Raw genomic sequence first — 17917 nt, forward strand, 5'->3', positions numbered from 1 at the left:
TAACTTTTTTTGTTTGTTTAATATTGATGTTTAATATATTAATTAAGACCACTTATTGGATTGCCTTTGTGCCTCCTTTAAAAAGTCTGTGAAAAGTCATTAAAAAGCCATTAAACAGCTTTTTTAACATTTATTTATTATTGAAATGATCAGCAGTAAAAGTACTAAAATAATTGTCAATGGAACAATTAAGGACCCAAAACTGTTAAATTCTTTACAGTTCCCGTCTGCAGTTATAACTGGGCTAGGTGATGTCAGGCGAAAAGGAAAGTCGTGTCATGTGTATCAATCAGGTAGTTTGGGTGATTCTTTATTTCAGTGTTCACTTGAAATATCTCCATGTGGTGAAATACCTGTTTTGTGTAGTTGTGCCATGAAACTCTAGTTTTCATCCACCAAAACACTAAAGCAGCACTTGTATAATAGCATCAACAAGTTCTTATATTAAAGAAATGACAACGAGTCAGATACCATAGCTGTTCTGATATGAAGTAAAATTCAAGTCATTTCAAATTTAGCGAAATCCCAAGGCAAGAAGGACTTCATACATTTGTGAATGTGTCAGTTGATTCTGTCGAGCGTCTTCCTATATTTAGCAGGATTTCCGCTCCACGGTGCTTCTCTGCTTTCCTGTATTCAGTGTGTAGTGACGGCTGTTTGAGTGTTGCATGCGTTCCTGTGCTCTTGTTCATGTGTGATATATTTGCTGTCTGTTGAACATCTCTGTTCCCCTGTCTCAGCGCTCTCTGATCGACACACATTAACCCCTCTGAGGGTGTTATGGGATATTTATGTCTGTCTGTCACTGACGACACATCTCTCTTCTGGATGAATAATGTTCCCGCCGCTGTCTGCTGATGTCAGCCGCTCAACACAGCAGCTCTGTGTGTGTGTGTGTGTGTGTGTGTGTGTGTGCGCGCATGAGCGAAAGGCTTCATGAGAGGAAATGAAATCTGCCGTCTTGACTGACATGTGTCAGCTTTCTCGCCATGCTTGCTTGCTCGCTCTCATTTTTTATCTAGTCATTTTATAATTTCTGCATATTTTAAAGTGTCACTGCATGTTTTTGTGTGTCACACTTTTTCCACTCTCACTTTTTCATTGATGGAATATCAGGACAGCTTTTGTATGAAAGATGTTCTGTCCCAAGTTATAGTGAGCTGCCTAGTGACTACATAGGCAGCTGCCTTTTCATGGAACCCTTATAAGTCACTGATTTGGACATTAGTGGTTCTCAAACAGAGGGCCTCAGAAAACTTGGGGCCACAGGATGACTTAAATGTTTTTAAATATATAAATTATTATTAATATTCAGAAGTTTTTGTTTTTAGCACGTTGCTAAGCTAACAGCTTGATACACTGTCTAATTCACTGTCAGGAATTTTTTTTTTTTTTTGCAGAGCTTTATTGTCTTCAACACAAATGATACTTGTTTTGGTTCAAAATTGAACCAAAATTAGGTGTCTTAAGAGCCTTTGCTTCGTCATGCCCTTGATATCTCCAGATGCCTTCTCACTAGGCAACTCACTGGATTTTGGAACAGAGCAGTAGTGTATAATTTTCGAATCAGTTTTCCATTTCCTCTTTCATATCTGCAGCACATTGTCTTCCGAGACCTTTGAGACTTGTAGATTTCTCTCATAAATGAGGCTGCATCCAAGTTCAGGTTTTAAATTGAGCTGTGATGGGCATTTACTTGGCTTCCTGCATCTGTATTTTTTTTTTTTTTTAGGAGGTCTGATTAGAAAATGCAGGAAAAAACATAAAGAGACTTAAAAGCACAGAGAAACTTCTGTGCACACACACACACACACACACACACATTCAGATTGCGGTGTGCTTTTATAGGCCTTTCATGCCAGAGAGCACAAGCCATGGTGTCCTAACCAGGTGTGACATGACAGGTTCTCCAGTCTTCTTTCTGTTCAAGCGAAAAGTAGCAGAACATATTTGGTGTTTAATATACAGATACGGACAGAGCTACCCAGTGCAAATAACTATGCTATTAATAAAAAGTCTAAAATGCCAAGTTATATTAGGATACTTTGCCCAAAAAAGGTCTTTTTTTTTTTTCATTTACTCATATTGTTCCAAACCTGACTTTATTTTCCGCTTTTTCACAAAAACAACTGAAACATTCTTTAAAATGTCATTTTTTGTGTTTCACATAAAGTCAAACAGGATTGCAATGACATGAGGCCGACAACAACATGATAAAGGATGACAAAATTTTAATTTTTTGGTAAGCTATCTTGAAATTAAAAGCATTTCTTTTGGGTGAACATATATATTTTTTTTTTGTTTTTTTTTCTTTTCCAAAAAAGCATATAAGCCAGAAAATCATATCAACTGGTGATGGAAACCTTAGCTGGAATATCACAGGTTTAAGGAAACCTGGAATGCTGAAGGACAGTTTGTTCTCTAGTAAAAATGATTCAAATCTCCATTATTCAGCTTTTTACTTGCGGCTGACATTGTCTCAAGTGTTTATGCATGTGTGTTTGTGAGTGTTTTCATCCTCATGAAGCTCAGTCTGTCCTTTTCTCTATTGAAAGTATTGAGTCCTGTGTGTTGAGAGAGAATTGAATGACGTGTCATCTGAAAGGACTGTCTAGCTCATCTCTGATATGCTTCAACCTGAAACGGTAGCTGTCACAGTTCACAACCCTACCACTAAGGCACAAGAGAAACAGACCTTGAAGCGGATATGGCCGACGCCAAGTTTCAATTCACTAGGACACACCGCACCCCCTTCCCTCAATGCCTGTAGTCTGGCTGCAAATCCATTTCTGCTTTGATTGCTTTCTTTTCTTTCCTTGAGATAGAGAGAGCAGGCACACACGTCTGACCACGACTTCACGTGGTACGGAGGGATGAAAGGCGTTAGCACAATGTGAACCCATAGTCGCTGTTGATTTGCCTGGATCTTACAGAGAAATGGCACATGTTTTGAGAGGGTAAAATAATGAATTTCCTTTCAAGAGCAAGCTATTGATGTCTCTATGGAGAAGAGAAATTCTTGGAACATGGTAGATTGAGGGACCTTGAGGATACAGTTGGACCCTATGAAATCCAAAATTTCCAGTGCATCGTACTGCAATCATAGGATCACTGTGGTACCATAATGAATCTGAGTTTTAGGGAAAGATATACATCCCGAATATGACCATTTCTCCCTTTTTGTGCATCCGTAAATCCTGAAGCTTACCTGATCTCCTGACGAAAACGTACCTGTGGGAACTTTTTCTGCTAGACGCGAATAAGTGCATATCACTGCAGTTTCCAACAGAAACTTCGAGCACTTGTAATCATTTTCGTACACAGTTATGATTACAGCCTTATGTGTTTCGCTTTCTGGACATAATAAGCTTGTTCTGTAGCTCAGCTGGCGCGGAACTGGACTTAGGAATTGTGGAATCCTTGGGTACGAATCCTGTGAAAAATATGAATCATGACGAAAGACTATCAGGTAGGTTTAGGTGTAGTTTAGATGGTACGTTATTTTAAAACATCACAGAGCGTTAGAGTTATAGTGCCACTTAATGAACATTTCGAGTCAGAACTGCAGTGACGTGTTCAAAACCAACGTCACATAAAAAGTAAAATGTAAAAAAATAAAAATAACACTCTTTTAGCGCCACTCAGTGGACATTTCACATCGAATATGTCACGGAAAATTTTGCATCTTGCAAAAAAGTTCCCACAGGTACGTTTTAGGCATGAGATCAGGTTCCCTGAAGCTCATGTTGACCAATATGCATTCGATACGTTCAGCTCCAGCCACAAGCCGGAACAGAAATCCAGTCAAAACTGTCAATCAAGAAAGGTGACCGGCGGTTCTCATGTGTCTCCTAACACAAAGTGATACTCGGAATGGCGGTGTCAAGATGTGTCTGTGTTTTGCAAGCTGATTTTTTGACACAATGCTTCATCTCCTTCACTCTTGGTGAAGAGAGAAGCTGTCATGCTTCAGCAGGCTGGATAATTATTTCTCTCTTATCCCCTGTGCCAGGCCCAATCTGAGCCCCCAATAACAGCCTGGGACCAAACCACGTCTTTCTCTCCCCCTGTCCATTTTGTTCTTTCTCTTTGCTCCAGAAGTATTGCAGAACCACTGGCAATGGATTAGCAGAAGGGGAAAAATAGCCTCTAGATTTGATAAGATTGTGCCAAATGAAGAGAGCCAAAAGACGGAGATATCAAAAAGGAAAAAGCATATTAAACTTTCTTATCGACAGCACTGGCTTTGCTGTCACTAAGCTTACACTTTGCCAAAATATTTGAATATTATTTTCATATCTCTATGACTATGCCAAGTTTGGGTGACTGATATGAGATGTGAAGCCCAGTCTGTTCAAATGGCACATTGGAGCATTTTGTCCATCAGAAGTGTTTCCCAGCTCTGATAACGTGCCTTTTTTCCTCAAAAGCATCTTGTGTATTCATGCTCTGACTGTTAAAACTATAAGGAAGCAATTTGCCTGATATCCATCTACACACCTACAGAAATGCCCTTTCGCTCCTCCTTTCAGATGGATGACTGCTGTCAGCCGCCCCTCTTCATTTGAAAATGTTGGGTTTTAACCTTTGACTTCTAGCTTATTGAAGTATTCCACATCAACTAAGAGAATTAAGGTGCGAAGGCATTTGAAAGCTAGTGTATGAAAGCCTGCGTTGCGCAGATAAACCAGAACAATGGTGCTAATAGGGTACGGCGAGACGAAGGTTTTCACTCTTTTAGCCGTTAACAAAAGACAGATGCACTTCCACAGATTGATTAGCACTGGTCAACAGAGTAGACCCCCCTTTCTCTGGGAGCACAGCTGCCAATGTGTGGTTGGATGATAATGCCAGCGCTCCCCGACTACATCACAGGCATCCTGGTGCTGATAGCGGCACAACGGTATTTCTAATGAGCACCGCATTAATGGAGATTTGCCTCCTTTTTTTTAAATCAAACGGCTTTTGTTTCATCTTGTTTTTGGGATTATTGTTCCAAGGCTTTAAATCACATCATAGAAATGATTGACCAGTGGGTGCAGTGTACAAGCTATTGGCACGAACCTGCTACCAACACCAGAGACGTCTCGTGTCGCAGAGAACGTTGCCTGAAACAAAAGATCCTCCAAAGCAAATAAAGATGAAAAGGCCTAATCAAAAGTAGGCTGCTTTCTTAAAAGTGAAAACCAACAGGGACAACATATTGATGCCGTTACTCACAGCTTTCTTAGAAGTCATGATACTAGAAAGAGCATGTGATACTAGACCCAATGGTGGCTAATGCAGACAAACAGCATCTCTGAGAGATGGTATACTTTGCCTAAGAGGGCTTTGATACTGTTTGCAGATACAGAGAATGCCACAAAATGGCATTCAAGATCCCATCCGTTGTTTTCTTTCCAGTATTGAAATACTTCCTCTACAGGACGTTTGGCTATAACATATCGAAGGACTTTAAAATATATATATATATATATAAATAGCCAATAGACTAATGAGCCAATAGACTAATTATGTTGCAGATGGCTTTGGAGGAAAAGCATTCTTATTTGTATCATTGTAATTCTCAGGAAGCATTGTTTCTTATGAAAGCCCATTTCTGCTATAGTATTATAAAAGAATTAAACCGGTAATTGCGACTTTTTATCTCACAATTCAGACATCTTTCTTGCAATTTAAAGTTTATATTTCTCAAAAAAAAAAAGTCTGGAATGTTAGATGAAATGCAATTGCAATGCAAAATGCAATTACGTTTTAATTTTTTTTTTTTTTAATTAAAGAAACTTTTAGGAGTACAGATGACTTATCAAAAAAGCGTTGAACCTCTTTACTGTGAAGCATCTTTTGTGCTGCTGTATTGTACCGCTTATTTTTATCGACCAGACATGTTTGAATGAATCAGAAGGGCATTAACTATCTTAATCAGTTATAAATTGATCTAGATTGAGCTTGCACTCAACAAAGAGTAGATGAATTGTATTACTGCAGCTATGAAAAGCAAGAGCTGATTTGTTGACTTGTTGACAAGTGGACAGCTGAAATTAGTAAAATAATATGCAAGACAGCTTCATGTTTAGCATATACACAAAAAGTTATTTTCAAGATCAATCTGTGGTCTGCTACTTTGTGTCAATACCTGTAGTGCATTCCGCCCTCTTTTTCATGTCGCTGTCATAAGCAAAGCCTGCTCTGCGTTGCATATGCTGTACTTCACCATTAATGCAATATGCTAGAAATTTGCTTCAGAATGTTCAAGCCTGGAGGTGCAGTCCAACATTCCAACAGCAAAACGAGTTTGTTTTGTGAAAAATAGGAAAACAAGATCCTGCACCTCTGACAGTTTCTATCGCATTTGTTCTTTTTCATTCTAAATCCCACTGGCAGTTTGAGCGAAGTGCACTATATTTTTTACGAAGCAGCATTTACTCATGTACGAGAAAGCATAAATCATGCCTACTGTATCATTAATATACATAGATGTCAATAGGAAACGCATGACTGGAAGAAATATGACTGTGCACAATAAAGGCCGGTTTGAAAAATGTGCTGCTGCTGAAGACACTGTTGTGTGGAGAATGAGGCTTTGTGCTGTTGCTCCTGGATCTGTGCTGCCCTCTAGTGTCAGTATAAGAAAACCTGAGGAGCAGAGCAACCCTAAAGCTGCTGGGAACAGCAAAGAGCTTATGTGACTCAAATGTGGCAGGAAATGACATCACAAATCATATTTGAATCAAATATTTTATCTTTATATATATATATATATATATATATATATATATATATATATATATATATATGTGTGTGTGTGTGTGTGTGTGTGTGTGTGTGTGTGTGTGTGTGTGTGTGTGTGTGTGTGTGTGTGTGTAATAACATTGTTCAGCTTAGATACTACTTTAATTTCCAGAATTTCAATAAAATATATTCCATTTAAATGTGACAGGAAATTACATAAAACCGTAGGAAAAATAATATATGTCGTAATTATTTACATTTTAATCATGCATAAAATGTGTTTTTATTCACATTAATTTTAATTGTCAATCACAAATTTCATCACTTTTTTTTTATATTTTAAAATGTTATCGTTACCTTGATTTTTCATTATTATTAATTATTCAGCTGTATTTCAGTCAGATATTTTAGGTGTATTGGGACCCAAAATTCTAAGGCCACCTTGAAATTCTGGGATTGAAAATCTAATCTAATAAATAGTTCATTTTAATAATTTCATTTTATTAATAATATAATACAATTGAATCAATTTTTCACTAATTTGATGTGATGAGAATATAATTTATAAATATATATATATATATATATATATATATATATATATATATATATATATATATATATATATATATACATTGAATACATTCTGAGCTAGTTTTAGTCTGTCACAAACTGTCAGAGTGATATGCTTCAGTGTGCATGTGGTTGTGTTTGTGACGATTTGCTTCTCAGTTTGAGCAGAGCTCTGAATTGAAAGGTCTGGGTCAAGTTTTACTCACTTTTGCCTGAGCTGTGACTGTGTCTCTGCTTATCATGCTTTTTCCTGTCTGTATCTTGTTGGAGTTGTGCATTAATGGGTAAACTGCAGTAGCTCAGAGGTTACCGTTGATGGGGAAGACACAGCAGATGTAGACATTCTGCAGTCATGGCAAATGCCTGCCAGTTCCAGCATCAGCATCTGGACATTACAGACAGTTTCCCTTTTCTGTCTCCATCCAGTCTGTCAGATCCACTAACAGACCCCACACTCATCTGCCGTGTGCTGTTTCAGGGTCACATGCTGGAAACTCTGGCATTGGGCGCCCTTTAGTCTGTCAGTTTTGGTGTGGATTTATTTATATCGCAAGTTGACAATGAAACACTAGCTGTCCGCGATATCTCAGGACGTAAAGATGTGGATATGCCATCTGGCAGCTCAGCCAGGTGGGGATGTACCTGTTGGTGGAGGTATTGTCTTGCCTGTCTGTGCATGGGTCTCGGCCTATATCTATTTCTGTCTCAGTCTTTTCACCTCTACTGTGTGTCAGCCTGTGGATTTATCTTTGATTCTTTTCCCCTTTTTAATGTAAAAATCTTATATGGATTTTCTTTTTCTCTCTGTGTGTGTCTGGGTGTGTCTCAGTCAGTAGTAAGTGCACTGTCTAGGGAGTCAGCCATTGTGATGGCTGTCAAGGTTGTTCCATTGCACTGAAACTGCCTAAAAATGTCCAGAATACACTATAAAATCTAGTGAGCGTCAACTACTCGCTATCTTTCTTTATTGAAAATGTTGTTTATGAAGGCATCAAAACCTAATTGTTTTTTATTTATGTATCATCATCAAATTTGTGTTTTTCGTTTTATTGTAATTAGATGTATTTTGTATATTTATAATATTATCATCACCAATAACAACCATAATAATAATAATAATAATAATAATTATTATTATTATTATCGTTTGCTATTAATTATTATTAATATTTAATAATACATATTATTGTTATTATTATTGTTATCTAGAATTAATAAAATAAATAGTTAAAATCAATTATTTCATTATGAACGTGTTTATCCTGCATTAAACTTAAATTTATTGTTGTTGTTGTTAATAAAATTAATAATAATAATAATAATAAACAGACATGTAAATTATAAAAAAAAGCACTTATGCCATTCTGAACAGTTTTTTTGACAAAACAAATAATTATTATTAAATGAGTAATTAAATGTGTAGAATAAATATTAAATAATGTTAAATAATTAATAATAATATGTAAAATAGATAAATAAAAAGCAATTATGCCATTTTAAACGGTCTATTCTGCATTAAACAAAAAAGTCAGTAAAATATTGTTGTTGTTGTTGTTGTTATAAACAAACTTAATAATGTCACCGTGCTTTTTAAATGGCTACAACAAAGATGCAATTACAAAGTACAAGCTACACGTAATGTGTGACCTCTTAATCATGTAAAAGATAATTGAGTTCTCAAAATCCCAGTGTTTAGAAAACCTTGCTAGTGTCTGAACTCATGCTCACACTACACATATTCACAAAACAGGGAGCTCTAGTTTCTAGCCGGTAAGGCGAGTAACAGCATTTGTAGGTGAAACTGCCAATATCTCTCTGATCCTCTGAATTCCTCTCTAAGCATGTAAACATCATTACCGTAGCCAGCAGTCACTGCCACAGATTAGCATAGATTATGAGTAAACATGCCAAATTATTCTGATCTGTTGACTTGCTAATTTGACAGAAATGATTTGACACAGAGTAATTTAAATTCTTACCTTGTAAGAGTAACACATTCATGAGCTGTTAACAATTCTGTGTGTGTATTCGTGTTTGCACATATTAATGTCCCTTTGATTGCTGCTATACATTTATGTAAATGATCATTGGATTGTGTGAAGTTTAATCTGCTTTTTTTTTCTTCCTTTTGAGGAATTATGGTCATCATATAGCATTGTACCGCGCTAGGCTCAAATATTTAGTTTCTCCTCAGGTGGGCTGCTCATTCCAGGACTTAAGCAACTCAAATCTCTTTTCTAGCCCCATGAAAGTTTTTAGCATGCTAATGCTAACAGTCTATTTGGCAGCTGGTCTTTTTTTCATGTGAGGTTCAGGGTTTTCTCCAGTCATTGAAAGCCTGAAAATATTAGAACTGTTATACAGTGTTATAAATAATAGACATTTTAATGACGTCCATCATGAATGTGAATGTTTCTAGCTATCCTCAACTCTAAAATGTTTAATTTTATTTGAAATTGATTGATTTTAATGGTCACACTTTATTTTAATGTCCAATTCTCACTATTAATAAACAATTAGCTACGACTTTTGCCTCAATAAACTAATAATAGTAGTAAGGTAGTTGTTAAGTTTAGGTATTGGGAAGGATTAGGGATGTATAATATGGTCGTGCAGAATATAAGCTTTATAATTACTAATTAACAACCAATATGTTTATTAATAGGCATGCTAATAAACAACTAGTTAATAGTGAGAATTGTTCCCTTACTAAAGTGTTACCACTTTAATAATTAAAAAGAAAAAACATTTGCTGGTTAAAATGTGTGAGAACCCTGAAGGTTTTGTTTTCTTGCCTTTTTATCTTCTTAAAGATGCATGTAATGCAGTGTCATGTTTTATCTAAATAAAGCTTTTTTCACCCAGTTTTTCTTCTTTTTCTGCATTCAGGTAGAGGCCATCTTGGTAAACATCTTTGGGGGGATTGTTAACTGTGCCATCATTGCTAACGGCATCACCAAGGCCTGCAGAGAACTGGAGCTCAAGGTTCCCCTGGTGGTCAGGCTCGAAGGTGGGTGTGGCCAAATAATATCAATTAAATCAAAATACGCAATTTCTGAATCAAAGTTTGTAGTTTAATTTTGGCACCGATAGCCTTGTGGACAGAGCACTGACATACAGTGCTGTTACGCTGTGGGCGTCCCGAGTTCGAATCCCAACTTCAGGACCTTTCCCCCTCTCTCTCCCCGACTTTGCTGCTCTGTCCAATCATAATAAAGGTGAAAATGCCAGTTTAACTTCTAATTTTTAAAATGTGTTCTGTATAACATTTACCTGTAAGCAACCCTGTGTCTGTCAAGTGTAGAGATTGTTGGTGTTGGTTAGCAAGCGTGTCACGCTGCAGCATTTGTTTGGAGGCATTGAGAGGAGCAGAGGGGCCAGGCGTTGATTGCGGGACCTCTCACCTGTGAATGCTAACGCTATGTGCTCGTGTGACACTGGGCCTCAGCCTGCTCCCATCTGGCCATTAGGATAATTGGCAGAAAACAGCTGAGTCGTTTTGCCCGGAGAGAGACATATACTCCACTCCATTAGTTTTCTGCCCCTCGTTTGTCCATGCAGTACCCTGTCCTTCTGAGGACAGCCTTAATATAGGACAAGAGCAGCATGAAGATATTTTGCACAATTAAATGCGCACCATATTTTCTGATAATATTTGCACTTTCTGGGGAAATGTACATGTGGGCCAATATGTTGGCAATGAGCCAAATACTTTCGTACATCATTGAATACAGTTTAAATGGTTAAGGGATAGTTCACCTAAAAATTATCATTCTGTCAAAATTTACCCTCATTCTCATGTAGTTCCAAATGTTTAAGTCCTTCGTTCATCTTTAGAACACAAATTAAGATACTTTTGATGAAATCCAAGAGCTTTCTGACCCTGCACAGACAGCAACGCAACTACAAAGCTTGCAAACAAGCCACAGAGCATCCGGGTTCTACTACATCAGAACGCCAGCTCCGGTGTCATGGTACTCTCGTGAATGTCCGTCGAAGTCTGTAACGGAAAAGAAGAATTGCTGAATAAATTTGTTATTTCCACACAGTATTCTCGTAGCTTCATAAAATTAAGGTTGAACCACTGATGTCACATTGACTATTTTAACGATGTCCTTACTGCCTTTCTGGGTCTTGAACATGTCAGTTGCATTGCTGCCTATGCAGGGTCAGAAAACTCTCGGATTTCATCAAAATTTCTTAATTTGTGTTCCGGCGATGAACAATGAATGTCTTATTGGTTTGGAACTACACGAGGGTGAGTAATTAACAAAAGAATTTTCATTTTTGGGTGAACTATTCCTTTAATAATGTTCATTCACTTAAAAAATTGGAATGCATTTAAATATAGATATTAAAAATAATTCAGTAATTTTTATTTTGAACTAGCCCTGTAAATTAAATGGCTAAAAGCCTTTATATCATACATAGTACAAAAGTAATTACTGACACACCATTTTCACAAAGCATTTTCCATCCAAATGAAAATGCCTTGAAGCAATAGTGGCTCAGATTCGCCTGCCCTCTCTGGAAAAGTGAATTAGACACAGTGGCCTGAAAGCCCTCAGTAATGGGTGTAAGAGGCAGCATGCTGCTTACAGATCGATCGTCTATTCTGTCTCTCTGTCTGTGGCTGATCATGTCTGACAGATCGCTATAAGATGGTTCCCAGCTTAGAGTTTAGTTGTATTAGCTGCCTATTGATTCAGGCCCATTTCTTACCCCAGCCTCTCCGTAAGTTCCACCTTTCCAAGAAAGACTTGAGATGCATGAGTGTGTGCGTGTGTATGGACCTATACTCTCTTCTTCCAGCTTTTTCACAATCAGCTCCTTCATGTAGATACCTAAGAATGTCAAAAACACATAAAGAACATCCTGTTTGGGTATACTGTAAGATTTTATTCTTCAACATGCTGGATCAGTGGGACAAAAAGTACAAAAGAGTTGTTCACTCAAAAACACTGGGTCAATTTAAATCTAAAAATTCATGTATTTTAATGAATATTGGTATTCTTTTTGTCGTCTTTTTTTTAAATAGTTGGGCTATACATGTCATTTAGCTGCATAAAGATATATTGAAATTGTAATCAGACATGAGATATATAAAAAAAAAAAAAAAATTTAATTGTGTAAATTGGCTTGATTGTGCCAAAAATATCATAAAATTACTGTTGCGGGGAAAACTTGTAAAATTATGATTTCTATATTACACTATCCTAAAATAATGTGTCATATTCATTTCATTCAAAAAATAAATATAAATTTATTTCAGTATTAATTTAAATATGGTAAAATGTGTTAAATGGAGCTGCAAGTACTAGATCAATTGGGTACTAGATGTTCCAAAACACTATTTTGGTTACCAGCAATAGTATTCTGTACTCTGAGTTGTGAAGTGTATATGACTAGAAAGAGGACAAAAATATATATATTTAGAGGGCCCCATACCAATCATGCCAGAGCAGATGCATTTAGTCTACACAATATTGTGTATTTTAGTAGATATTTATGTAGATTGCTGTTCAAACGTTTTTGATAAGAATGGCAAAAATGTCAATTTAATTTTTTATATACATTTATGTATTTATTGTGTTTTTTTTTTTTATTTGTTTTGTTTTTGTTTTTTTTTGAAAGCTGCATTTATTTGATTAAAACACAGTAGAACAGTAATATTGTAAAATATTATTACAGTTTAACTGCTATTTGAATTTTTTTTTATGTAATTTATTTCCTGTGATATCAAAGCTGAATTTTCAGCATCATAACTCCAGTCTGCAGTGTCATGTGATCCTCCAGAAATTTGATGCTCAAGAAACATCTCTTCTTATTATCAATGTTGAAAACATTTGCTCTGCTTGATTTGCCTGACCCCATACTTTTGAATGGTTGTGCCAAGATAATGCTCCAAAATGATAACTCACAAGTCAGTTTTCTGATAGAACTCCTTTCGAAACATCTAATTATTATTATCTGTGCATACTTATTCATAATCATATCCTGTCAGTTCCGTAATGAGTATGCATGTTTAAACATTAGATACTCTAAAGTAAGCTTTATTCTGAGACATAGGCCAATTCATACTGAATCGTTCTGCTTGGTTTTGGTGTTAAGTTGGTCTCTAGCAGCACCTGGTGGCAGTGAATGAGTACAGACCTGCGTGCCTGTCAGCTCTTAGATGCTGAGATCAATATATGTGTGAGATATTACCACTTACATAACACATGAAGAGATTTGACTCATACAGGGCCATCTAAGAGCCTCCTTTCAGAGCAGTCCAAAAATCTCTTTAAGTGTTTGTATATATATGAGTATTTTTCATGGCTTTTGTTGCAGTTTGCTCTCGTTGCCCTCAGACGACTCGGCATTGTCAAGCAGCAGCGGACGGTGGATATTCTATACTCCCAGCACACGGCCCTGCTCGCCCCTTGTCCTCTGCTAATGAAATTATACAATTGATTGTTTTGTGCTGCCAAATGTGGGAGACGTGTTAGAAATGAGTTATTGTGCGAGCGGACAAAAGCGCTGAAATATCAGTAGTTAAGTGGTGCTGGTAATTGAATTCCTCGTGAAACTGCTATTGATTAGAACATCCTCTCTCCTGAGAGCACGAGTATTATCATAATTACACTGCTGGACAACAACAACACACACATACACACACGTGTATACAGATACTTGTACGTTGGCATAGAGATATTTAGAGTTATATGTAAGTATGTTGCCTAAATGTATATAAGTCAGATATACCGTGCAGACACATTAAAATACATATTTTGCACTTGTAGAATTGCAGCTTTAATCTGATAATGTTCAGATTTATATGCAGGCCAATTTGCAGGATAATGCATTCAGGTAAACACTTTTATTTTCTGCCGCATGGGTCATAAAAAGATGAGGATTTGGAGCCGTGGCTTAGTAGCTTGCATGGTGCTGAGGTGCTCATGTGGGCGATGCAAGTTCAAGCCTGACTCACATCATGTTCTGATCTCATTCACCTTTTCTTTATTTCTTTTACTCTCTAAAATAAAGACTGTATAATGTAAATTTAAATGTATAAAAAAAAATTCTTTTAAAAAATGTATGATAGTTAATGATTAAATTAGTCTCAATAACTTAATAAAACAAAAAAAGTTTATGATAATAATATTAAAAGAGTAAAAATGTAATACTATCATATAAGCTTATGAAATTAAATAATACATTATTAGATAAAATATATAATTGTTAAATAAAAATTAATATTTAAATAAGTATTAAGATTAAAAAAATTAAAGTAAAAAAAAAAAAAAAAAAAAAAAAAAACAGAAATCCATCTTTTTAATAGGCTTGTTTTTGGCACATTTTCTGTGAGTGAGAGATCCACATTCACCTGTGAAATCAGCACGTCTGTCATCCACAGCTGCTCACCTCTACTCAGCAGAGTCACACACATCTCACGTGTCTGTTATTCTTTCACTTACATTTCACAACTTCCATTCCCTCTACTTCTTGCCGCCCTGCCTTTTCTTCTCAATCTGTCTTCGTCCTTTTGACCCCTGTGGAGTAGTTTTCTGATTTGTTTTATTGTGTTGGCCTCGGGCCCTGGCCCTGTGTCAGGGGGCCAGAGTTCAGTGACATTCAGAGTCACTGTGTTACAGCAAGGCCGCCCAAGCAAAATAATACAGTGCGTGCTCAGTCGGGACGCCTGCAGCTGGCACCAACACGTCCCCCCCCGGCCTGTGAGTGCAGCACTCGTGTTTTCAGCCAATGGAACGAACAACCCCATTGCCATTCAGCCAATGGAACATTTCCTGTCCTTTTCAGCCAATGGAGCGATCCCAAAGCATTTTCAACACTACTGCTCCTTCAAACCAGCAGAGACACACTCCCCAAACTCTGTCCTGCCACTCACAGCATTTTGAAAAAGCAGTGACTTTTTCTGATTTTTTTTACTCTAGCCAGATTTCTTTCCTAGGCCTTTTTGTAAGGATGTATACTGATAAGCATTATTAAATTATGCTTAAAACGATAGTTCACCCAAAAATGAAAATTCTGTCATTAAATACTCACCCTCATGTCATTCCAAACCCATAAGACCTTTGTTCATATTTGGAACACAAATTAAGATATTTTTGATGGAATCTGAGAGCTCTCTGACTCTCCATAGACAGCAATGATGTCACCACGATCAACGCACAGAAGCGGAGCAAGGACCCGGTAAAACAGTCCATGTGACATCAGGGGTTATATAATATTAGTTATACTTTTGTGTGATGATATTGATCTAAACTTGTTTTTTGTTGTAGATTTAACTTTTTTATTATTTATTTGTATTTTATATATATATATAAGACCTAAACAGACCTATTTTTATCTGCAAATATTATTTTAAAATATGAAGAGTTCATTTGCAAGAACAGATAACGTCTCAGTTACGTATGTTACCCTCATTCCCTTTCAGTCGGTCACGTTCGACGTTACGTCAGTCACTGACGAATTGGGATCACTGACGTAATGTTGAACGTGACCGACTGAAAGGTAACTCCGATGTTAAAAATTTTCAAAAATCATGTTTTTTCATTGTGCATTCCAATTAATCTCAGTCAAACAGCATTATTTCTGCATCATATTCTGCATTATTACTGCATTATATCAATTTTTTTTTTTTTTATGTTACGGATGATATTATGGACCTAAACAAGAAATACAGACAAAACATCTCTGTTTTTATTCGCAAATATTATTTTATAATCTGCGGGTCTAAACAACCAAATTATTTTAATGATAGGTTTGGTATTATATTATGCTATTCTATTCTGTTATATTATTTATATTATATTAATTTTGTTATTTTTTTTATTTATATAATAATATTTATATTTTGAATTTATGAAGGTGATTTTTTTAAAGCTAAACTTAGTTTTTCTAAAAACAATATCTCTCTCACACACATACACACAGTTTTTATTTGTTAATATTATTTCATATAGTGTGTATAAGCAGCTGATTTTAAATTTGGTATTATAAAAATTATTTAAATTTGTCTTTGGATTGGATAAAAATTATTAGGCATAAATAATTATTTAATTTACTACTATTATTTGTAAACCTGCGATGAACATCAAATAATTGTTAAATATCCAACAGTGGACATTATAATTTTAACACATGCCAATAAAAAATAGCCAGTAGAGTATATCTTGCATCCCTGGTATCTGTGTCAGAATAAAAGTGAAGGCTTATAAACTCCCATTAACCAAAGTGTCTTTGCTATTGTTTTATGTGTTGATGTTTAGGAACCAATGTTCAGGAGGCAAAGCGTATCCTGTCTGAGAGCGGGCTGCCCATCACCTCTGCCACCGACCTCGATGATGCCGCCAAGAAGGCTGTTGCCGCCATTGCCAAGAATTGAATGCATATATGCATACACACCATTATTACAGTATACACAAACCAACAGACCTGTGGCCAGAATCACCGTGACATAAACAAACAGAGCCTTACACACTTCATTCACACACACATGCCTTTCTCATCTGCCTGCTGAACCACAGCTACACACAAGTACCAGCCTGCTAGAGTCACTGGGCATCTTGTCCAATTTTTCCAGGGACAACACTGTATTTGAGAGCTTCTTCCCAAGCCCCAACTTCTCAAAGGGTCTCAAATGTGTGGCAGTCTTGGGAAACTTGACTTTGCCTGGAGTTAACCTTTTTGTTGTCTGAAAGCAGCCATTTCCATAGCTCAATCAATAACTCTGTTATTTTCATTGCCTTACTCTAAGCCTTTTTATGGAACGCTTCCTTTATTGATCATAAGTATGAATTTATATTTTCAAATTAAACTTAAATAGTTAATTGCATTCCATATTAATCCCAATAGCAAATCTTTATCGCCTTAAGTAAACCATGAAATATTAGTGTCATATGGTGGAAAAGCCTCGTTTTTATATGATTAAACTGTGAAATACATCCCAAATCTGATATTGATTTCTTAATCTCCATATGATATCACCGTCCCAGTCCAAATTAAGCTTTATTTTGTTTAGAAGAGTGAGATGACTTTTTTTTTATGGGTATAAAATTTAAAACTAGAGAATAAGCATTGTTTGTCTTCAATATTTCTGCCTTAATGAAAATGTGTCATTGAACAGTCAATTCAATATTGAAAAAGTTTCCCTATTACATGTTTTTTTTTATGAATATTCACTTGCATTCAGTTTATTCTTTTCAAATAGTCATAAAGTGGTATAGTTTTTATACTGTGCCTGTCATGAAGATCTTTTAAAAGTCCACAATAAATGTGATTAGCTTTTGTAATCTTAAATGTATTTTCAAAGTTAATGTCTATTTAAAAATGAGTCAACAATGTTGAAAATAAAACTTAAAAATGACTTTTTTTCTCTCTCTTTACTTCAGCTTTTTGCTTTATTTATTTTTATTTTTTGATTGAACATCACAATTATTCCAGTACCATAAGAAAAATGTGTTTTTAAATGACTAGTGATAATTACAGCATTAGTCTGTGTGTGTGAGTGTGTGTTCACAGGCGTTTTCTGAAATCCATCCCTGTCAGCGGGTTGGAACATTTAATGGATTATCTGTCAGGCGATCCGAGAGGACACCCGGACCGG

At 36.1% G+C, this 17917-nt stretch overlaps 1 protein-coding gene across 1 annotated transcript in view; it reads left to right on the top strand.

Moving 5' to 3' along the window:
- The window catches only part of LOC109049870 (succinate--CoA ligase [GDP-forming] subunit beta, mitochondrial-like), a 97608-nt gene extending 79931 nt beyond the window's left edge, over positions 1–17677 (top strand). The window contains exons 10-11 of the mRNA XM_042734415.1: positions 10195–10315; positions 16581–17677. Of these exons, the coding sequence (XP_042590349.1) occupies positions 10195–10315; positions 16581–16696 (237 nt within the window). The 3' untranslated portion in view covers positions 16697–17677. The remainder of the gene's footprint in view (positions 1–10194; positions 10316–16580) is intronic.
- The last annotated feature ends 240 nt before the right edge of the window (positions 17678–17917 follow it).

The sequence above is a fragment of the Cyprinus carpio genome, chromosome B11 (genome assembly GCF_018340385.1).
Source record: "Cyprinus carpio isolate SPL01 chromosome B11, ASM1834038v1, whole genome shotgun sequence".
NCBI lineage: Eukaryota > Metazoa > Chordata > Actinopteri > Cypriniformes > Cyprinidae > Cyprinus > Cyprinus carpio.